The sequence below is a fragment of the Carassius gibelio genome, chromosome A18 (genome assembly GCF_023724105.1).
Source record: "Carassius gibelio isolate Cgi1373 ecotype wild population from Czech Republic chromosome A18, carGib1.2-hapl.c, whole genome shotgun sequence".
Classification (NCBI taxonomy): domain Eukaryota; kingdom Metazoa; phylum Chordata; class Actinopteri; order Cypriniformes; family Cyprinidae; genus Carassius; species Carassius gibelio.
Window position 1 is genome coordinate 17,029,276 of NC_068388.1, and position 25,333 is coordinate 17,054,608.

Sequence of the window (25,333 nt, forward strand, 5' to 3'; positions counted from 1 at the left end):
GTTATCAGTAGAATATAGACTATAAATTAAATTATCAAATGGTCAGTAATATGTTCACACAATATGTTGTGACGGTTAGACGTACCGGGTATCCCTCGCTAATCATCCACCCTCCTTATCCTGTTGTGCCACTTGTGCCGCTTCTTAACATGGGTTTAACAACTTCTAAAAATTATATAATACACTTTTATATTAATGGTAAGGTACTTTACAATCATAATTGATTGGCAAGCAGCTGCAGTTATTTCTGTTTAATGCGGTATTGATTGCCATTGGTTAATGTTTTCAATAAAAAGCAACCTATCTACAATGAACAGAGAGAGAGAGAGAGAGAGAGTTAGATACAGAATATGCTGGGGCACCAAAAAGGGCACCAAGCTTCTCGTCAGAGGAACTTGATGTTTTGCTGGACCTTGCCACCAGGTCAGAGATCACACCCCTATGGTCAATCAATCAATCAAAAAATCACCTTTATTTATATAGCGCTTTAAACAAAATACATTGCGTCAAAGCAACTGAACAACATTCATTTGGAAAACAGTGTCTCAATAATGCAAAATGATAGTTAAAGGCAGTTCATCATTGAATTCAGTTATGTCATCTCTGTTCAGTTAAATAGTGTCTGTGCATTCATTTGCAATCAAGTCAATGATATCGCTGTAGATGAAGTGACCCCAAGGAGGCGACAGCGGCAAGGAACCGAAACTCCCATCAGTGACAGAATGGAGAAAAAACCTTGGGAGAAACCAGGCTCAGTTGGGGGGCCAGTTCTCCTCTGACCAGATGAAACCAGTAGTTCAATTCCAGGCTGCAGCAAAGTCAGATTGTGCAGAAGAATCATCTGTTTCCGGTGGTCTTGTCTTGGTGGTCCTATGAGACAAGTTCTTTACAGGGGATCTGTATCTGGGATTCCAGTTGTCCTGGTCTCCGCTGTCTTTCAGGGCAGTAGAGGTCCTTTCTAGGTGCTGATCCACCATCTGGTCTGGATAAGTACTGGAACCGGGTCACTGCAGTGATCCTCTGATCTGGACACAGACTGGATCTGGGGGCCACGGTGACCTTGGAACAAGTTAGAAACAGACAAATATTAGCGTAGATGCCATTCTTCTAATGATGTATCAAGTACATAGGGTGTTATGTGAAGTGTTTCCGGTTCCGGTTTACCTAATTAATGCAGCCTAAAAATCCTTTAACGGATTTGGATATTAAAAGCATATTAATATGTTATGTGTATGCCAGGTTAAAGAGATGGGTCTTTAATCTAGATTTAAACTGCAAGAGTGTGTCTGCCTCCCGAACAATGTTAGGTAGGTTATTCCAGAGTTTAGGCGCCAAATAGGAAAAGGATCTGCCGCCCGCAGTTGATTTTGATATTCTAGGTTTTATCAAATTGTCTGAGTTTTGAGAACGTAGCGGACGTAGAGGAGTATAATGTAAAAGGAGCTCATTCAAATACTGAGGTGCTAAACCATTCAGGGCTTTATAAGTAATAAGCAATATTTTAAAATCTATACGATGTTTGATAGGGAGCCAGTGCAGCGATGACAGGACCGGGCTAATATGGTCATACTTCCTGGTTCTAGTAAGAACTCTTGCTGCTGCATTTTGGACTAGCTGTAGTTTGTTTACTAAGAGTGCAGAACAACCACCCAATAAAGCATTAAAATAATCTAACCTTGAGGTCATAAATGCATGGATTAGCATTTCTGCATTTGACATTGAGAGCATAGGCGTAATTTAGATATATTTTTGAGATGGAAAAATGCAGTTTTACAAATGCTAGAAATGTGGCTTTCTAAGGAAAGACTGCGATCAAATAGTACACCTAGGTTCCTAACTGATGACGAAGAATTGACAGAGCAACCATCAAGTCTTAGACAGTGTTCTAGGTTATTACAAGCAGAGTTTTTAGGTCCTATAATTAACACCTCTGTTTTTTCTGAATTTAGCAGTAAGAAATTACTCGTCATCCAGTTTTTTATATCGACTAAGCATTCCATTAGTTATTCAAATTGGTGTGTTTCACCAGGCCGCGAAGAAATATAGAACTGAGTATCATCAGCATAACAGTGAAAGCTAACACCATGTTTCCTGATGATATCTCCCAAGGGTAACATATAAAGCGTGAAGAGTAGCGGCCCTAGTACTGAGCCTTGAGGTACTCCATACTGCACTTGTGATCGATATGATACATCTTCATTCACTGCTACGAACTGATGGCGGTCATATAAGTACGATTTAAACCATGCTAATGCACTTCCACTGATGCCAACAAAGTTTCCAAGTCTATGCAAAAGAATGCTGTGGTCAATTGTGTCAAACGCAGCACTAAGATCCAATAAAACTAATAGAGAGATACACCCACGATCAGATGATAAGAGCAGATAATTTGTAACTCTAAGGGCCGTATCCCTCTCCCACGAACTCGATGAAGCTCTCTGTAGCAAAAAATAAATAAATTTGCGATGCAAGCAGCTGGACTTCAGGGCTTAAAGCAAAATTCCACCGCATTAGCCTGGCAAGCGCAGGTCTGAGGTCTTGGGAGGCGAATTTCTTTTAATATAGGCACGTCAGGCAAAATGTCAAAAGGGCTTAAGTTTTGCTGAATTTTTTTTTATATGGACTAAAAGGCTCCTTGTCCGGCCCAGTCTTTGATTCAATACAAGGACACGTTGGAACTGGACACCACCATGCTTATCCATTTATAGATCTTAGCCATTTAGAGCCAAACAATTTTCCAGATTTTAATTATCAAAAGTAATTGCCAATTCGCTTTAATTACATTACGAAAAAGCCTAGGCTGATTACCACCATATTAGTTCTGATACCACATAAAGTCAACTTCATAAATAGGCCTGTATCCATTTCGAACATTATTTATTATGAGTCTTAAAATGTCCATAACATAAAATCATTGTTGAGCCACAATATTGTCAACATACCATAGTTTGGCTTGTACTGCGCTGCGCTGATTTCTAAAGACTGCGGCGACTAGCGTCTTGAGCTCAAACAATGTTAAGGGAGAGCTTACGAATGGTCCAGACCAACCTTACAAAAGTGTGACTTACAGAAGATATACTTAGTGTACGAACGTGTCGGGAACCGTGCCATAAGGTTAAGAGAAAGGTTAAGGAATATGTTAAGAACTACTTAGCGATAAGAACGTTTTGGGTAACCTGGCCCTGATTCTTTTGGTGATTGATTCTGAACTGATTCTGTGCTAATGTTATGATCTCTGTCCACTGGAAAGCTATTCCAATTACTTATCAAACAGATGGATTTAGAAATAAAGGCTTGCCTCTAATAAAAGCCTGCTTCAAATAAAAGCATGTTACCTTCTGCAGTTCAGGAAAATAAAGGCCTGGTCCCTTATTCATAAGGACTCCTATATACTCCTAGTGACAAAATTCTAACAAAATTCTTAGAAATGTGGGCGTTTACACTTAAAATTAAAGAAAAAATCCTAGTAAAGAAAAAAGTAATTCAGAAAGCATCTTAACCCTTAAAACAGGTCTTAAGGTCAAACTTGTTAGGAGCACGGATGAGGACTTTTAAGAGGCTTTAGAGTTTTTTTTAGCAGAGGAGAAAATGGCAGAAAGATGAAGAGGCAGAAGAAATGTGTTGCAGATAATGGATGACAGTGAGTTAATAAGAAGTTATAGATTATATAATAATTTATAATTTAATATATAAATTAAAGTAATCACTACATTACGATATTTGGCAACTGGGAAAATGCAACAATGCAATAGTGATGATTTGGGTCTGTCACAACGTTCTGTAAGCAGAGTGATCACACAAACAATCACAGTTTCAGAACATCTTATTGTGTTACAGTTCATTTCGGTGGCTCAAAAAACTGAATTTATGAATATAGCAGGCTTATAGGTGCGCACAAGCAGGGGGATTGAACCGTTAATAGTTTGTGCTATACGCTCCCATGTCTGCTTCTTGTCCCTTGCTGTGACACCCATTTGAATTTTCCTTTAAGAATGGCCTTGTGTTCATCCACTAACTGGGCTAACAGTAAACATTGTTCCTCTGTCCAGTTTTGCTTTCTCGCCCTTCTTGGTTTTGATTCCATGTTTGATACATTAAAACCAACATTCAAACCACCACTTAAATAGGACAGCAATCACTGTAATTGTAAAGAGTGGAAAAATAATATCATTCTAAGCCAATCAAATACCTTATAGGAAATTAAAAGCAAATAATAAAAAAAAGGATTTAGATACACACATATAATGTGTGTTTGTGTGTGTGTGTGTGTGTGTGAGAGAGAGAGAGAGAGAGAATGGTCAAATAGGAAAAATTAAGCATGTAAATTCAAAGCGAGAATCACTTTTTTTCCCTTCTTGGACAACCAACCAATCACAGTCCTCAAAACATTGTGTCATACATAGCAATGGGGTTAACCCCGCCTCCTCACTAAGATGAAAGTTTTTGTCTTTTCCTTACTCAGAGTTGCTCTCAGATCGGTCCTGAATCGCTCTTAAGCTAAGACTCCTATGTAAAAGTTTTTAAGCTAAATTAAGAGTTTTCTGAGAGGATTCTTAGAATCTTTATGAATACGGGCCCTGGCTTTTATTTGAGGAATTATTGTATATATTAGTGGTGGGCATAGATAAATTTTTTAATCTAGATTAATCTCACTGTGATCTTGAAATTAATCTAGATTAATCTATATCAATCTATATTAAAATGGCTCATTCGAATTCTGCCGAAGGCATTCAGAATATGTGTATTAAATAAAATTGACAAACAGTAAGTCTTTGAGAAGGGGTTTATCAAGCTATGTGGTGCATTAGAAAAGAAGCTCATCTCCTGTTTCCAAAATGCATCACAAACTGCTTGAAAAAGCTGTAAACTAATTCCACATTGCACAAGGTGCAAACAACCTTATGCCTGTTTCACACCAATGTTTAAGTTTTTTTCAAGTATATAGGTGTCAAGGTACAGAAACCAAATAATTAAATGTAAAATGAAATATACAATCTAACCTACATTTATTCAGACACCTTCAACATTTCTCACATTATTACAGTTTTACTATATATATCAAAAATTATATCTGTCAGGGTTTGGTAAGGGAGGAACTCAAGTGCAGACAGGATTCTAAACACGAAGGGTTTATTAACACAAAAAGGGGAAAACAAAACCCACGAGCGGGGAAACAACAGCTAGGGCGGAAACTAAACAACTTAACAGGACAGGATTGACATGATAACAAACTCTTAAACACTAACTACAAACAAACACTCACGGTTACACAAAGACTTCTCAAAGGGCGTTACAAAGATAAACTTCTCTCACAACTGACCAGTAGGAACACATATGAGGTACAATGAACCGACAAAAGACAGAGCACACTAGGGGATCTAAATAGGGGAACTAATTATGAAACAACAGGTGGCACAGATAAGGCAATCACATCACAAGACTAGGATAACAAGGGGGGCGGGGCAAGGGAACGAGACAACACAAGCACATGGCCCAAAGACAAGGCCATGTGCTTGTACACAAAACATGGGTCTGTCATGATCCTGCCTCAAGACTAGGGAAAATCAAGGACACGAGGGCAGAATCATGACAATATCTGGTGTCTGAATAACTTTTGGTTTGACTGTTAAAACTACAAAGTAATTCAGTCAAGAGCAGTGAGTGATTTTCATTTTCATTTTCTTGGATTAACATTACAGCAGCCAGTCGCTAAATTAGGCGCGGTCACTTTAAGAAACGGTGAACGCAGCCAATATAATACACATCCCATTCTTTCCCTCAACTGTTTACTTTCACTTAAGAAATAAATGACAGTTTTTTCGAGCATAATTTCCAAGGTGGATATTTTGACATATTTTGTATGTATTTGTCGGCACAAGAGCAAAAATAAGCAAATTCGTGTTTTGAGACGCCTTTCTCTTCGCAGAAGAGAGCTCGGTTCAGTTTCGCTGTCCGTGATATGCGTCTCTCTCTCTCTCTCTCCACACTGAACACGGCACGCGCTACTCTGTTCAGCTTTTCCGTGTCTTGTTTTTGGATGCTTTAATGTTTAAATCGACAAGCATAAGGCGTAAAAACGTGAAAAAGATAAGCTTTGTGACGATGCGCAGCAGTGGCGCGTCAACTGTCCTGAGCATCTTTCAGCCAGTCGGTTATATAAAATATCAAGGTGAAAGTCATCATAGCTTGCTTAGTATAGATCCAGCTCCCAACCCAACTTTGAGAATAGATTAACGGCAATATTTTTTTTTCGCCCGATACGAGTCTTGCGTTAATGCAGCACGTTAATGCCGATAACGGCCCACCACTAAATATATATATATATATATATATATATATATATATATATATATATATATATATATATATATATATATATATACCTTACTATGTGCACTGCGTTAGGCTATCTGAGAACCTCAGATATAGTTAAAATAGAGATATCAAATCAATACAAGTTCAAAAACATCAAATTCTCAAAGATGAATCTAAGAGTAAAAGATGCATACCAGGGACCGTATTCATAAAGATTCTAAGAATCCTATCAGAAAACTCTTAATTTAGCTTAAAAACTTTTACGTAAAAAAAAAAATTGTTGTTTCAACTTAAAAAAGTAAGTGTTCGTGCTGCCTTAAAATGTTAAGTTGTCTGAACTTAAATTGTGAAGTTGTCTTTACTTACGATTAAGTTGACAGAACTTAAAAAAAACAAGTGCAATAAACATCATTTAAGTTGCCTGAACTTAAATTGTGAAGTTGTCTTTACTTACGATTAAGTTGACATGACTTAAAAAAACAAGTGCAATAGACATAATTTAAGTTGCCTGAACTTAAATTGTGAAGTTGTCTTTACTTACGATTAAGTTGACATGACTTAAAAAAACAAGTGCAATAGACATCATTTAAGTTGTCTGAACTTAAATTGTAAAGTTGCCTTAACTAAGAATAAAGCTGATAGGACTTTATAATACAAGTGCAATGAACATAAGTTTAGTGGACTTGAATTTGTGAAGTTGTCTTAACTATGAAAAACTGAATAGACTAAAGTGCTTAACATTTAAAATGACAAGTTGTCTTAATGGAGGATAAATCACTTGGATTTTATTTTTCAATTAAAACCAGTTTATAAACTGTTACTTTAAACATACAGTGATGTACTGCATAAACAAAAAAAGCATAAAATACAGCGTAATGCTCTGCATGAATGACACAGTATTAAGCATAGTGCTGTACTGCATAAAACAGATGTACTGCACAAACATACAGTAATGTACATTAACAATACTGTATAAACAAAACAAGTGTCTAAATTCAAACAAGATATTTTTATAATAAAGGGTTAGTTCACCCAAATAGCAAATTTATGTAATTAATAACTTACCCTCATGTTGTTCCAAACCAGTAAGACATGTGTTTATCTTTGTAACACGGTTTAAGATATTTTATATTTAGTCTGAGAGCTCGCAGTCCCTCCATTGAAGCTGTGTGAACGGTATACTGTCCATGTCCAGAAAGGTAAGAAAAACATCAAAGTAGTCCATGTGACATCAGAGGGTCAGTTAGCATCAAAAATACATTTTGGTCCAAAAATAGCAAAAACGACGACTTTATTCAGCATTGTCTTCTCTTCCGTGTCTGTGTGAGAGAGAGTTCAAAACAAAGCAGTTTGTCATATCCGGTTTGCGAACGAATCATTCGATGTAACCGGATCTTTTTGAACCAATTCATTGATTCTGAACTGATTCTGTGCTAATTTTATGAGCGCGGGTAAACCGAAGGCTTGAATCAAGTGCAATCATCGCCAATGACGGCATTACGTCGAGCGCAAAAGAACCGGTGAACAATTTTCTTCAACCGGTTTATTGAATTGAACTGTATGAAAGAACTACTGGTGATCCGAAAACTGATGCAACCGGTTCTTCACTCGTGAACTAGTCAGTCTTTTGTTCGTTATCTCGCTCGGCTCGGTGTTCATCTTCAGTTCTCTCTTCACAGCAGTTCAGTCAGTGTACTGTTTGAGTAAATTAATTAACACGTTAAAAAAGTTGATAGCTTAAGTCATTTGTGGATTAATGTGTATAGGAGACGCAAACTGTTTAAAACGATTTGGTTTGATTTGGTGAATTGGTTCAAAAAGATCCGGTTACATCGAATGATTTGTTCGCGAACCGGATATCCACACTGCTTTGCTTTGAACTCTCTCACAACAGAAACGGATGATGTTTTTCTTACATTTCTGGACATGGACAGTATACCGTACACACAGCTTCAATGGAGGGACTGAGAGCTCTCGGACTAAATCTAAAATATCTTAAACTGTGTCCCGAAGATAAACTGAGGTCTCACGGGTTTGGAACGACATGAGGGTAAGTTATTAATTACATAAATTTTTTATTTGGGTGAACTAACCCTTTAAGTTACATAAATTGTCACTGCATAAAGAACCACATTAAGAAAAAAAATCATTTAACATTCTTTGTTTTAAAACAACCAGAAATTCACCAATAAATCATGACCAAAAACAAAAATCACAGAACATAAACCTTTCAGTTAAAATGCTAAACAGTTTTGCGAAAGAGTCTATTTTTCAGTCCATGCACCGTCACGGAACAGTGATCACCTCCAAGGTCAATTAAAATCTTCTGAATTACCTCAAATGTGTAGCGTAGTTTTTTGGGATATTCAATGTTAAGCGCAAAAATCAGTACAACTAGTTGAGCCACAGCATGAGGGAGTTCTTTGGCATCACTCAGGACAACTTGTTCCTCCACTACCACGTAGTAGTCAAAGGCATCATCTCCATCAGGCATTATGAGAATGCCCACATCCATTCCCACCATCACACCATCTTCAATGTCAGTTTCCTACAGCAAGTATATTAAAACATTTACTGAGAATGTCAGTTATATTATTGAAAGTATATAACACAATTTTTAGCCAAAACTTATGTAATGAAAATATCTTAATTCTGAGACTCGGTCTTGTTTGTATTTTACCGTTATCTACATCAAATCATCCTACATAAATGTACAAAGATTCTATGAAAATATAACCCTGATATCTTTAATACTGACGAAAGCCTGAAATCACAGTGAAATTAATAGCTGAAATTCAACTTTGGCATTTATCTCATAATTACATTACAAAACTATAATACATTTCATAGACAGGGTCCTGATTAAACATACACAGAACATTATTTTAAGCAAAGGTATAATATTAACATGCAAGTCTACCTCAGCTGACTTGAAGAAATCTGATGGATCCTCGCCGAGGTAATGTGGAAGGCCTTGAAGAACAACGGCCCTTTTCATTGACATGGAATTCTTAAATAAAAGAAAAAAATGATTAGATTGATTTAGGGCAAGGCTGACAATGTAACTGCTTTATAACCATTATAGTGGAAAGCAGGGGTGCTGCAGCACCTGCTGGCATGTAGCCTATGAAAAAAAAAAATGCGGGGTGCTGGTGGTGCAATGTTAAATAAACATTTTGTAACAAATTTCTTCAGTTGTTACCAATTGCATGTCAATTGCTGTTTAATTAAACTGTTGAATTAACGGTTTAATAAAAATAAAATTAAAAAAAGTTGACATGTTCAATTATTTCCCCCATGTTATATGTAAACTTCGATTCAACTCAAAGTTTACATTATGCAGCACGTCACTGATGTGAAAAAAAAAATTGCAGCAATGCACAACACTAAAGATCACATTTTTAAAAATCTGTTCAAGTAAACTGTACATACATAGGCAGAAGAAGAGTAGGAGCCTGTGCACAGCCTTAAAAGCTGATATTTGGACACATTTTGGGTCTTATGATGATGGAGAGAAAAGGTAAAGGAACAGTGGACAGAAAATGACATGTTAGTTGATGCGTGACTCTATAGATCCAAACTTAAATAACCCAAACACATTTTAATTTGAAGCACACAACTAAAATACTCACATCACGGTCAATCTTGCATAGAAGACTTTTCAGTTCTGAAAATGCTGCTCAACTTGGCTCTAAACATCTGAAGGAACCTGGGTACATACTGATCCAACCCTGAGAGAAAAGACTTCATGAGGTACTTAGATGTTAAGCGAGTGAACTCTGCTTCAATCTGTTAAAAGACATGACATTTACTTTTTTTGCATTTCATAAATTAAAATAGGTATGTGCTACATAAATTAATAGCAATGGCATTGAATAACTGCATTTATATAACTAACAATAATATAATGCCCTTAAAGTGGAGGCAGTGACCAATTTGTAAATGTGACAAATGTATAAACAATAATTCTAAAGTATTTTAGCTTCAGAAAGACTATTGTGACTAAAGAACTTAGACATAGGAGTCTAAAGGTACACATTAATTTCGAATGGTTTCGGAATGGGCCTTACAGTTCATTGTACATGTGTGCCAAATGCAAACATTAGTTAGCAGTAAGCTTGTGTTGCATGCAGAACATACTTAAATTTAGTGTTTTCACATGGACATTAAGTAACGGACTGTATGTTTGTTTAGCAAAGATTCTAAAGTAATGGCTCACAAGAAAAAACGTGGAAATGTAGCAGAGTTCTAGGCAAACATGCACTAGATTGAAGTGTTTAACTTACACTTGCGTCTCACATCTTTTGCACAGTCTAGCAAGTTGGCATGACAATTTCTGTAAATCCCTCATGTCCCAAAATCACGTCTTGAAACCATAGTATTTTGCACTATGCTTAGTGCTTTTCTGAACAGTTCCTGAGCGTTGCGCCTCGCCCCACCCATGGGATTCTCTAACGTGCTCGCCTGAAGACCAATCATTAAGGGAACACTTCAAGCATTGTGCATAAATTTATATTTACCAAGTCGCTACTCGTCGCTGCCCGACGCCGGCTCACATTGAAAATGAATGACTTCCGGCCACTTTGACGCTCTCGACGGTGGCGGTGTGAACACAGTTATTGATGAAGTCATATCGCCTTTTTATATATGCTGTTTATCGCCTAGGCCTTCGTTAACATTTTATTACTCACCTTAAACTGCACTTAACAGATAAACAATCCCCAGAGCCAAGACAAGCACACACGAATTACCAAAACATATAGTGAGGCTGCCGCGTTAAATTGAGGAAATATCAGACGTTGCAGGTGCATTTTTAGTTCATCGTCTGTATAAAAAAATTATAATAAAAAAAATATATATATTTTCTATTCTATCTTTTAATATTGTTCCTATTATTTGTCTCTAATGAATTTAACTTATTTAAACGAAAAAAAAAAATCTTCCCCCAAATTACCGATTGGTATATGTAAGGCGTTAAATGGCTTACAGATAATTTTCATTAAAATGTGTAACATTAGGACTACGTTAGTTGGCCTACTCACCCAAAACTGGTCAGGATGAAGCTCGAAGATTCAGTTAATACATTTAAAAGCAGGTTTCTGCAAACTCTAAAAGACTAACTTAACAGATAAACGCCGTTGACAATCGAGGGAAAAACTCAAGACTGGAGCAAGCACATGGAAAGGTAAACGTGAGAAAATGGCGATGGCTGAAAACAGACGTTCGTCTGACGTCATATATATATATATTTTAATTAATTAATTAAATTTCTAACGACAGGAAGAAATGTTTGAAAGGGAATTATTTTGCCACTGTTTAAGAATGCGAACCGCCAAATAAGCACAAAGAAGAAGAAGATTTTGCCACGGAGTATTACATTTTCAATATGAAAAGCGTTAACGTCCCATGACTGGCTTACAAAGTTCAAATAATTTTTGAGCGCAAAACTGTTTAAGGCGTTGTTTATACTACAGATAGTTGATTACAGTTAATATATTAAAACAACATCTTAGAAGTGAGTACAGAAGCACTCAAAATAATTAAAAATCTTATAAATCTATTCATGTAACGTAATCCAATATAAAATGTACAGTTCTGGTATTCACAATTATAAAAGATGATAATGTTACATATTAAACAGATTTTGGAGTAACTTAACATACTCACCTTACACTGACCAATATGAAGGTCCACGGCTCAGTTAACACGATGAAAATCTGGTTTGTACTGTCTGCCAAAACAAATTCGACGGTTAAACGACTCGGGTAACGTTAACGTTGTTTGAGGAGAAACTCCAGCAAGAACATCACAACATAAAATGAGAAAATGGCGGTGCTGCAGAAAGACTCTTCTGGCTCATTCAGGAAAAATAATTTAAATTCTTTTTTTTTTTTCTTCTAATCAATGAAACAATAAATTTGATCTAATTTCCACATACAGTATTACATTTTAAATATGAAAGTTGCATTATTTGTCTTATAATGGTCACATGAATTCATGCAAAACTGAAATAAGGCTGTGGTTGTTGTTGGATTATTATCTTTAAATTTATTAAAATCATATATTAGAAGCGCGTACATAAACGTTCAGAATATTTATGTCGATCAATATTCAAATCTATTATGTTAAACATTTTACATAAATTCACAGATATTTGGCATTAATTACCCTCAAATTAATCAAGATGATGGTCTGTAGTTCAATTAAAACCAAAAAAAATTGCCTGTTTGCAAAACCGATTTTAACTTTAAAAGAGGAAGGTTTTAGATCCTGCAGACTAGAACAAGCATTGTTAAAGTGAGAAAATGGCGTTGCTGCAGAAGGACTTTCATCCTCTGAGGTCATCCGAAAATTATATATATAGAAAGTCATACATTTTAATCTTAAAATAGCTTAAAGATTACATTGATATTTACATTTTGCGGTTTATGGACATTATATTATCAATGGCATGCATAGAAATATATAAAGTAACTGCATAAAAAATAATAACAATAAATAAAATAAAAAGTTGACAAATACAATTTTAAAATATATCGATATTATCAAATATTAGTTAATATTAGTTTCCATTTGCACGTATTTGTATTTAAAGCTTAAATATTTGAAGCAGCTATGTTAACTGATATATCTAAGTTCAGTTGACTCATTATTTTAAGTCTGATAAGTTAAGCCAAGAAAAACTTAAATATTTGAGTCATCTCAATAAGTTCAATCCAAATAAGTTAACTTAACTCGAAATGTTAAGTTATGATAACTAATTGGCGCAATCATTTTTTACAGTGTAGGAGTCTTAGCTTAAGAGCGATTCGGGACCGATCTGAGAGCAACTCTAAGTAAGGAAAAGACAAAAGCTTTCATCTTAGTGAGGAGGCGGGGTTGACCCTGTTGCTATGTATGACACAATCTTTTGAAGACTGTGATTGGTTGGTTGTCCAAGAAGGAAAAAAGGAGTGATTTTAATTATAGGGTCATTCTAATTCTCACTTTGAATTTACATGTGTAATTTTTCCTATTTGACCATTCTCTCTCTCTCTCTCTCTCTCTCTCACACACACACACTCACAGACACACACACACACACACACACATTATATGTGTGTGTATAAATCCTTTATTTACCATGCTTTTAATTTCCTATAAGGTATTTAATTGGCTTAGAATGATACAAATTGTTCCACTCTTTCCAATTACAGTGATTGCTGTCCTATTTAAGTGGCGGTTTGAATGTTGGTTTTAATGTATCAAATATGCAATCAAGACCAATAAGGGCGAGAAAGCCAAACTGGACAGAGGAACAGTGTTTACTGTTAGTCCAGTTAGTGGATGAACACAAGGCCATTCTTAAAGGAAAATTTGGGCCGGGTGTCACAGCAAGAGACAAGAAGCAGACATGGGAGCGTATAGCACAAACTATTAACGTTTCATATATTCATTAATGCAGTTTTTTGAGCCTGCAAGGTGGGAGTGTGAAGTGGAAACGAAATGAACTGCGACACAATAAGATGTTCTGAAAGTGCTGTAATTGTTTGTGTAATCACTCTGCTTACAGAAGGTTGTGACAGACCCAAATCATCACTATTGCATTATTGCATTTGTCCAGTTGCCAAATATCGTAATGTAGTGATTACTTTAATTTCTGGCACTATGGCATGTCTGCGCTGTGTTGGAGATGTTAGGATGTCTCCAATAAGATCAGTCACAAACATGATCCCTGCACGATCTAATCTATAGCGTCTTATTAACTCACTGTCATCCGTTGTCTGCAACACATTTCTTCTACCTCTTCGTCTTTCTGCTATTTTCTCCTCTTCTAAAGAAACTCTTAAGCCTCTTAAGTCCTCGTCTGTGCTCCTAACAAGTTTGACCTTAAGACCTCTTTTACGGGTTAAGATGCTTTCTGAATTATTTTTTTGTTTAGTAGGATTTTTTCTTTAATTTTAAGAGTAAACGCCCACATTTCTAATAATTTTCTTAGAATTTTGTCACTAGGAGCTACTTTTTGCATTAAGATTCTTTATGAATACAGGCCCAGGTATGCATCTTTTACTCTTAGATTCATCTTTGAGAAGTTTATGTCTTGTATTGATTTGATATCTCTGAATTGGCTATGTAATTCCCGCAAATCTGTGTCAACGGTTAACTGCATACTAAATCGAATGAAGCATAGATGAAGCATAGGGAACATTACTTGAGGTTTTAGATTTATGACTGACCACAGGACTATAGTTAAGTTGTACTCAGTTGCATTAACTATGGGGGGCTATTCATAGTAATTCAGTTGTACGTAGTTATATAACTGTTCAGGAGCTTGAAAGATTGTGCGAGCATAACCGCTGATTATTGTTTGAGCTTTATTTAAGTTGTACCTAGTTATTTTTAACTGTCGGGGCTAGGTAAATAGTACTAGAATAACCGCTGATTATTGTCTCAGCTTTAATTAAGATGTATGTAGTTATATGACTGTCAGGGGGCTAGACAGATAGTGTTAGTATAACCGGTGATTATTGTTTTGAGCTTTAACTAAGTTGTACATGGGTACTTTTAATTTCCTATAAAGTATTTGTCACGTTACGTGATGGTTGAAACACGGCGAGAGAACCAATTGCAGGTAAGCATGATTTATTTAAGGGATAATTCAGAGAGGTAATAGTCCATGCAGGGTCAAAACCAGAGAATCCAAATCGGAACATAAACAGGACACGAACACGGGGCAAGGCAAAACAAGACAAGGCAAGGATGACGGACATGAATAATACACTGACATTAAACAAGGACTCTGTAACACAGACTAAGACAGAATGGGTATTTATACACAGAAGGATATTGAGGAAACAGGAGACAGGTGGGGAAACAATCAATTACACAACAAGGAGGAAGGTGACCAAATAAGGGAACAGGAAGTGATCTGGTGACAGACACCGTGAGAAAGGAGGACATCTAGTGGAACCCCAGGGAACACAACCCAGACACTGTGACAGTACCCCCCCCTCTACGGAGCGGCTCCCAGATGCTCCAAGACAAGACACAACACAGAGACCAGGAGGGAGGTGGACAGGTGGAGGCTCAGGGGGAGGGACGGAGGGCCGGAAAAGAAAAACATGGGGAATAAACACCAGAAATGTAACATAAAACAGGGAGAACCAGGAGGGAGGAGGAACGGAGGAGGTTCAGGGGGAGGGATGGAGGGCAAGACTAACTGGGGGGAACAGACAGCAACAAAACAGAAACCAAGAACACCAGACAGAAGTCCAAGAAGGGCATGTTGAAGCGCCCACCAGGGCGGAGCAGAGGACCACCACAGCCGTGTGGTCAAAGCCAGCGACCTCCAGGGTGGAGCGGAAGACCACCACGGCCATGTGGTCAAAGCCAGAGTCCTCCAGGGCGGAGCGGAAGACTGCCACGGCCTTGTGGTCGCCGCCAGAGTCCCCCAGGGCGGAGCGGATGACCACCACGTCCTTGTGGTCGCCGCCAGAGTCCCCCAGGGCGGAGCAGATGACCACCATATCCGTGTGGTCAGAGCCAGAGCCCTCCAGGGCAGAGCGGAAGACCACCACGTCCTCGTGGTCGCCGCCAGAGTCCCCCAGGGCGGAGCGGACGACCACCACGTCCTCGTGGTCGACGTCGGAGTCCCCCAGGGCAGAGCAGATGACCCACACGCCCCCGTGGTTGAGGCCGGAGTCCCCCAGGACGGAGCAGCAGACCACCCAGTGACTTGACTTGGCTCCGGAGGGTCCACCGGAACCTGACTCGACTCCGGAGAGTCCACCGGAACCTGACCCGACTCCGGAGAGTCCACCGGAACCTGACCCGACTCCGGAGAGTCCACCGGAACCTGACCCGACTCCGGAGAGTCCACCGGAACCTGACCCGACTCCGGAGAGTCCACCGGAACCTGCCCCGACTCCGGAGAGTCCACCGGAACCTGACCCGACTCTGGACTGTCTGTGAAGACCTGAGGCGCCTTGGCTTCAGGCACTGTCTCTGGAACAGTCTCGGGCACCGCCTCGGATAGAGGCATCGGGAGCGACCTCGGACACTGCATCGGGAATGGCCTCAGGAACCGCCTCTGTAACGGCCTCGGGTGCGGTCTCGGGCACCGCATCGGGAACGGCCTTGGGCACCGCCTCGGCCTCCAGAATCGCATTGGGCACCGCCTCGACATCGGGCACCGCCTCGGCCTCCGGAACAGCATCGGTCACTGCCTCGACCTCTGGAACAGCATCGAGCACCGCCTCGACATCGGGCACCACCTCGGCCTTCGGAACAGCATCGAGCCTCGCCTCGATCACAGGAACAGCCTCGGGCACCGCCTCGACATCGGGCACCGCCTCGGTCTCCGGAACAGCATCGGTTACCGCATCGGGAATGACCTCGGGCACCGCCTCGGCATCGGGCACCACCTCGGCCTCAGGAACAGCCTCGGGCACCGCCTCGGCATCGGAGACCACCTCGGTCACTGGAACAGCATCGGGCACCGGCTCGGGTACCGCCTCGTGGACGGCAGCGGTCCGCTCGTGAATGTCCTCCTGGACGGCAGCGGCCCGCTCGGGAACGTCCCCCTGGACGGCAGCGGCCCGCTCGAGAACATCCTCCTGGACGGCAGCAGCTCGCTCGGGAACGTTCTCCAGGCTTTGAGGAACGGTAGAATCCTGTCCCCTCTTCCTCCGTCCTCTACGATGGCGAGTCGGGGGCACCTTGACTGGCGACTCAGACGTTGGGTCGGCCATCTTGTGCTGGGGCTCTAAGCTGGTGGCCATCTTGTGCTGTGGCTCTAAGCTGGCGGCCATCTTGTGCTGTGGCTCTAAGCTGGTGGCCATCTTGTGTTGTGGCGCTGGGCTGGCGGCCATCTTGTGCTGTGGCGCTGGGCTGGCGGCCATCTTGTGCTGTGGCTCTAAGCTGGCGGCCATCTTGTGTTGTGGCGCTGGGCTGGCGGCCATCTTGTGCAGTGGTGCTGGGCTGACGACCACCCCGCTGGAAGAGACAGGAGTGGCTGGGGCATCCCACAGACCCCGATGCTGCAGGTAGCGCACGAATTCCCAGAATTTCAGTGTCTCTACCTGCGCCATCTCCTCCAGAGACACTGGATCATCCAGACCGCCATTAAAATAATCTTTAAGGGTCGTGCCGTTGTACCCCATGCCCTCTGCCAGGGACCAGAACACCTGAGCCAGGGCACCCACTTCATTGTCCTCTTGGCGCAGGGCGATTAACCTCAGATATCTGGCTCGCCTCTCCGCCATCTTGGCTGGGGAACGTAAAAATGACATACCGCTGGTTCTCTTTGTGACGGAGTCCTTCTGTCACGTTACATGATGGTTGAAACACGGCGAGAGAACCAATTGCAGGTAAGCATGATTTATTTAAGGGATAATCCAGAGAGGTAATAGTCCATGCAGGGTCAAAACCAGAGAATCCAAATCGGAACATAAACAGGACACGAACACGGGCAAAGCAAGGCAAGGCAAGACAAGACAAGGCAAGGCAAGACAAGACAAGGCAAGACAAGACAAGGCAAGACAAGGCAAGACAAGGCAAGGATGACGGACATGAATAATACACTGACATTAAACAAGGACTCCGTAACACAGACTAAGACAGACTGGGTATTTATACACAGAAGGATAATATGGAAACAGGAGACAGGTGGGGAAACAATCAATTACACAACAAGGAGGAAGGTGACCAAATAAGGGAATAGGAAGTGATCTGGTGACAGACACCGTGAGAAAGGAGGACATCTAGTGGAACCCCAGGGAACACAACCCAGACACTGTGACAGTATTTGGTTGGCTTAGAAAGATAAAAAATTTTCATTCTTTACAATTACAGTGATTGCTGTCCTATTTAAGTGGCAGTTTGAATGTTGGTTTTAATGTATCAAACATGGAATCAAAACCAAGACAGAGGAACAGTGTTAACTGTTAGCCCAGTTAGTGGATGAACACAAGGCCATTCTTAAAGGAAAACTAATAACGGTTCATTCCCCCTGCTTGTGCGCACCTATAAGCCTGCTATATTCATAAATGCAGTTTTTTTGAGCCTGCAAGGTGGGAGTGTCCAGTGGAAATGAAATGAACTGCGACTCAACAAGATGTTCTGAAAGTGCTGTAATTGTTTGTATGATCACTCTGCTTACAGAAGGTTGTGACAGACCCAAATCATCACTATTGCATTATTGCATTTTCCCAGTTGCCAAATATCGTAATGTAGTGATTACTTTAATTTCTGGCACGATGGCATTTCTGCGCTGTGTCGGAGATGTTAGCTTGTCTCTAATAAGATCAGTCACAAACATGATCCCTGCACGATCTAATCTATAGCGGCTTATTAACTCACTGTCATCCGTTGCCTGCAACACATTTCTTCTACCTCTTCGTCTTTCTGCCATTTTCAAGCCTGCTATATTCATAAATAGTTAAGTTGTACTCAGTTGCATTAACTATGGGGGGCTAGTCATAGTAATTCAGTGTTACGTAGTTATATAACTGTTGGGGAGCTCGAAAGATTGTGCTAGCATAACCGCTGATTATTATTTGAGCTTTATTTAAGTGGTACCTAGTTATTTTTAACTATCAGGGCTAGGTAAATAGTACTAGAATAACCGCTGATTATTGTCTCAGCTTTAATTAAGTTACATATTTATATGACTGTCAGGGGGCTAGACAGATAGTGTTAGCATAACCGGTGATTATTGTTTTGAGCTTTAACTAAGTTGTACATGGGTAAATATGGGGGACAAAACAGAAACACTATTTAAAGAATGGTAAGCATGGGCGACCTATAAAAATAGTATTAGTCATAACCTCTGGCTAACGTTTAGACTGGCGAGTTTGTGAAAGTGGGGCACATGTAGAAACGCCCATCGTGGGGAAACCCTGAGCGACATAGATTCCTAATGAACTAATAAAAATAAAGTAAAGAGTTAAATTAAAATAATTAAATGTCAGAAGAATAAAAATAATAATTAGAGACCAGCAAACAACCAATTTGCCTTTCAACCTAAATTTGAGGTCATACTAAAATGGAGTCAGATTAAATATTAAAAATGGAGTCAGATTAGAATTGGACTTAAAATGAATTACTTCAGGCACTGAAAAGACCGTACATGCAGGAAAACCTTCAGCCAGCACCCAATACCTTCCTTGGACCGAGTGCGTGGGTCCTACAGACTTGTCATTTGCACTTACATATTGTTGCTCTTTTGTTAGTTTTCTATTGTCCTCATTTATGTTTTTAATAAATTACAGTGGATTTGGGCATCTGCCATGACTCTCGCTAAAAGAAAAGCTGCAAGTGGAGTGATACAAATGGTATTTGTCAAATACTAATACAAAACAAAATACAAACTCATACTCAGATTTTTAGAATGTAATAACTTGTGAAACAATTAGTCATATTAGCTTGACTCCAGTCTGTCTCTGCTTGACCTGACACATGGCCCTGCCCTTTGAGGTTATTCGCTACATTCACAATCAATCATCCATATTAATTATGTCTATAAAAGTACAAATACTGTATCAAATCAGTTGCGTTTGACCACAGTAAAAACTGAATCTTTGTGATGTCTGTCTTTCTTTACACACTGCTTATCTTTCAACTACATGCAAAGGCAGAAAATCCTCTTTGCCGAATGATGGGAGAATCTAAGTACCCACTATTATCCAAGGATGGAGACGTAAATATTGGAGCATTATTTTCAGTCCACAGCATAGAGATATTACCTTCATTTAAGTATACACAAAAACCTCAGGCTCTATCATGCTCAAGGTTCGTTACTTTGTAAACTTTTATTGAACTATTCAAAAGATATATTCAAATAATGCCATTTTTATGAATAAAAAGTGCAGGATATTTATAAATATAAATCTGGAATGTTAACGTGTTTCAGGTGTGAACCACATACATATTGTAAAATAATACATACAAGTATGTTTTTGGCTGTATTTATCTGTTTATGTTTTTGGTCTGTATAAAACACACCGGCTTTATATTTTCATAGTGTGAGTCTTAGAGATTTTCGAATGGCTCAGACCATGATTTTTGCCATTGAGGAGATTAACAGAAGTCAAAGTTTGTTACCCAATGTTTCTGTTGGCTACCGAATTTATGATACCTGTGGTTCAAGACTGTCTTCTATGAGTGCAACCATGGCACTGATGAATGGTCCAGAGTTTATAGCAGGAGATAGATGCAATGGACAGTCTCCAATACATGCTATAATAGGAGAAACAGAGTCTTCTGCAACAGTGATTTTGTCCAGAACCACAGGACCTTTTAAAATTCCTGTGGTAAGGAGCAATAACACTTAGCAAGAACTTAGACATAATCTCACTTCTGGTGGCTGTTTAACATTTTTAAGGGTTTAACTTTTTTCCTTTTTTTCTTTCGCTTTCAGATAAGTCCCTCAGCCACATGTGAATGTCTCAGTAATAGGAAAGATTATCCCTCTTTCTTCAGGACAATTGCTAGTGATTACCACCAGAGCAGAGCACTTGCATACATAGTCAAGCACTTTGGCTGGTCTTGGGTGGGAGCTGTGAACAGTGACAATGACTATGGAAACAATGGGATGACAATATTTCTGAATACAGCCCAGGAGGAGGGAATTTGTGTGGAGTACTCAGTAAAATTCTACCGAACAGAGCCTGACAAACTCCAAAAAGTGGTAGAGACAATTAAAAAAAGCACTGCAAAAGTGATTGTTGCATTTCTTACCAGTTCTGAAATGTACAATCTACTTGAGCAGCTAAGTATTCAGAACATTACCGGCATCCAAATGATTGGAGTGGAAGGATGGATAACTGCAAAGAATTTGCTCACTCCAAACTGTTTTCATGTGCTGGGAGGGTCACTGGGGTTTGCAGTAAGAAAAAATGATATTGAAGGTTTTGCAGATTATGTTATAAAGGCATTCTGGAAGACAGTTATTCCATGTTCACAGACTGAGGGAAATTCTTCTGAGTATGCAATAAACTGCAACACATATCAGGATCTACTATTGCTGAAAAACTATAATGAAGATGTGCCTGAACAAAGATATTCAAGTAATGTCTACAAAGCAGTTTATGCTGTGGTGCATTCATTGCATAGCCTACTCAAGTGCAAAGAACAAGCAGGTTGTAAAAAAGGCCTGACATTACAACCACAGCAGGTAAACAAACAAACAAACAAAAAAATAATTGAATTTCTGTTTGTAAATGTATTTTTCTCAATAGGTTGTTGAGGCTCTTAAAAAGGTAAATTTCATTATAAAAATGGGAGATCATGTGTGGTTTGACGGTACTGGCGCCACAATAGCCCAATATGAAGTTGTAAACTGGCAGAAGGACTCAAATGGATCTATCAAATTTAAAGCAGTGGGTTACTATGATGCCTCACTGCCCCCACACCAGCGCTTTGTGCTCAACACTGAAAACATAACCTGGGCTGGGGGACAAATTGAGGTAAATACCAGTAATATGTCTGTTATAAACGGTTGCTGGAAACTGGAAAAACTAATTCTCAAAATACTTGCACTGTCCTATACAAATTACATTTGTTGGATAACACATTAGAAAGATAAATTGACAAATAAATAAATTGGTTCCCATGTAATATATCTGCAACAGCCGAGGGCGGTGATAAGCCAGTTTTTAATTTTACATTTGTGTAAAACCTTTTAAAATGATTTTGGACCAATCACTAATTTGCATAATTTAAATAGTCTGAAAAAAGTAAATTTAGCCAATGTCTTTTCATTTTCTAAAGTCAGTATCAAGACCCAGGAAAACAAATGTATGTATGTAAGAATTATTATTATTATTATTATTATGTATTTGTATTTATCTTTATGTAGAAGCCAAGGTCTGTGTGCAGTGAGAGTTGTCCTCCAGGCACTAGGAAGGCTTCGCAGAAAGGAAGACCTGTCTGCTGTTATGACTGTATTCCATGTGCAGAAGGAGAAATCAGTAATGAGACAGGTAATCTTCAGGCCATCTCACAGTTTCAAGGAAAATTGCTCCTTTTTGTATTTTCTCTCTTACGTTGCAGTTCTGGATGCAGTTTCCTAGCAAAGAACATAAATAAAATTATTTCATCTCTAACTATAATGATCATTACTTTCTTTCCAGATTCAAATAACTGCAAGCAGTGTCCAGGTGAATACTGGTCTAATGCTGAGAAAAATAAATGTGTCTTAAAAGCTGTAGAATTTCTCTCATTCACAGAAGTTATGGGTATAGTGCTAGTATTTTTCTCACTTTTTGGAGCAGGAATAACTGTCCTGATAGCCATCCTGTTTTACAGTAAGAAGGACACCCCCATAGTTAAAGCCAACAACTCAGAGCTGAGCTTTCTGCTGCTCTTCTCATTGGCTCTTTGTTTTCTCTGTTCACTTACTTTCATCGGCCGTCCAACAGAGTGGTCCTGTATGTTGCGTCACACAGCATTTGGGATCACTTTTGTCCTCTGTATCTCCTGTGTTCTGGGGAAAACAATAGTGGTGTTAATGGCCTTCAAGGCTACTCTTCCAGGAAGTAATATCATGAAATGGTTTGGGCCTGCACAACAGCGACTTTCTGTTCTTGCATTTACACTAATACAGGTTCTTATATGTGTGCTTTGGCTAAAAATGTCACCTCCATTTCCATACAAAAATTTGAAATATTATAATGAAAAGATTGTTCTTGAGTGCAGTCTGGGTTCTACAGTAGGTTTCTGGGCTGTGTTGGGCTATATTGGCCTTCTGGCTATCTTGTGTTTCATTCTGGCTTTTCTGGCTCGCAAGCTGCCTGATAAGTTCAATGAAGCCAAATTCATCACATTCAGTATGCTTATATTCTGTGCTGTATGGATCACATTTATTCCATCTTATGTCAGTCCTCCTGGAAAGTTCACTGTAGCTGTGGAGATATTTGCCATTTTAGCCTCAAGCTTTGGTTTACTATTTTGCATATTTGTACCTAAATGTTACATCATTCTGTGTAAGCCTGAACAAAATACAAAGCAACATCTGATGGGAAAAGGTTCCATATAAAGCATAATCATTCTAAACTGAATTGTCTATATCAGCATTGTAGTGTTTTGTGGTGTTTATTCAATAACTTATATAATGTTAAAAACATATATTCAAAAATATAAAAAATAACCCCTTAAAATTTTATACTGAACAAAAATAAATATCTGTACTATTTAAAGAACAAGAACACAAATCAAAGTAATTTTATGGTAGTCTTCTTATGTATTTTACTTAAAATGTGGTTCTATCATATGTACATACATTTCCCTTTTTGCATAGAAAATGTATAATACTGACATATTTGTTTGCCAGAGGACCCTGCAGTTTTCTTAGCTTTATCCTCAGTAGTGATTGTCAAAGTCAAATCTCACACTCGTTAGAAATTAAGAATGTGCCACTTCAAGAAAACTTATGAAAAGGTTTTTACATCTGTGGTATTAAACACTTATTTGGCCCCTACATGCTTTTGTTACTAATTAGTCCCCTTGGAATTATAAGGTTCTATCTGCTATTCAGAGTAGTTTTGAGATATTGAGCTTCAAAGTTTTAGTGTTCCATTCGACTGTGTAAATAGAACCTTGTGGGGTTTTTTTTTATATAAAAAGTCCCATAATGTACACAACATTAAAAAATCTATCACATACATTTTCATACATTGACACAGAATAAGAATATGTGAATAACTCAATTTTGACAAAAATGTCAGATAGAACCTTATAATTCCAAGGGTACGAATTGTGTCTTGACTCATGCCATTGTGGCAGAGCTTAAAAGTGAAACCAGAACAAACAATCCTCTGTTGATTCTGCCAAAAAATGGGACTGGAAACATAACATGAAAGGAGGTGATAAAAAGAGGGAGAGATCAAATTATTAAGCAGGTTCTCCCCACTCAGTGATGCACCCACTGGGAAACCTGTGTAAGGCCCATTCGAACAAAGAATGATAACTATAAAGATAGCTATAAAGACATTTTGGTAACGCTTTAAAATAATGGTCCGTTGTTAATAAGTAACTACGCAGGAAGTAATAGGTAGTACTACATTAACACTTAACTTAATACTATTAACTAATATAGAAGCAAGATTAACTAAGCAGTAAGTAATAGCTCATTTAGGACATAGGTAGTTCCTTATTAGTTATTTGATAATTACTAAAGAAAAATATCGTCATTGAGAACTACTTTGGAACTATGGCCAACTAATGAAGAATAACCAATTAATTACTAATCACAACAGCTACGTCTATAAAGTGAACAATTAGCTTCTTTATGGAAACGTATATATATATGTATATATATATATATATATATATATGTATATATATATATATATATATATATATATATATATATATATATATATATATATATATACATACATACATATATATATATATATATATATATATATATATATATAGCCTATCCATATGATATATTTTATGAGCTCCATTAAGTTCAATGTCTCCAACTCTAATAACTTTAACGTTAGTGATATCATGCTGGGGAGGGCTTCTCTTTAGGAAGTGACAATAAATAATGATGTTCTCTTGTCAAAACATATTTACATCCTTCATGAAAACATTGACTGCATTTATAGTGTTAAGCACAAAACAACATCATCCAGATTACAATGTCTGGTAGAATATCACTAGTTCCTCACAGAAATATATGGCTGTACAGTATGTGTCAGATAATTTTATTGTAAATTACTTGTGAAATCCATTACTCATTACTCAAGTGTTATCTTGTCAGTCCGCAGGAACTACTATAGTGATCTGGCCCATTATTTTAAAGTGAAAAACATGTCAACTCCTGACTAATTGCTCAAGCGTTACCTTGTCAGTCCGCAGGAACTACTAGTGATCTGGCCCATTATTTTAAAGTGAAAAACATGTTAACTCCTGACTAATTGCTCAAGCGTTACCTTGTCAGTCCGCAGGAACTACTAGTGATCTGGCCCATTATTTTAAAGTGAAAAACATGTTAACTCCTGACTAATTACTCAAGTGTTACCTT

At 38.6% G+C, this 25,333-nt stretch overlaps 1 protein-coding gene across 1 annotated transcript; it reads left to right on the forward strand.

Annotated features, from left to right (window-relative positions):
• The first annotated feature begins 19,784 nt into the window (after positions 1–19,784).
• LOC127933935 (extracellular calcium-sensing receptor-like) lies at positions 19,785–23,332 on the forward strand. Its single transcript, XM_052531073.1, has 6 exons — positions 19,785–20,085; positions 20,318–20,606; positions 20,714–21,469; positions 21,534–21,761; positions 22,154–22,277; positions 22,428–23,332. Exons 1-6 carry the CDS (start codon positions 19,880–19,882, stop codon positions 23,330–23,332), a joined length of 2,508 nt encoding a protein of 835 aa, XP_052387033.1. The 5' UTR covers positions 19,785–19,879.
• The last annotated feature ends 2,001 nt before the right edge of the window (positions 23,333–25,333 follow it).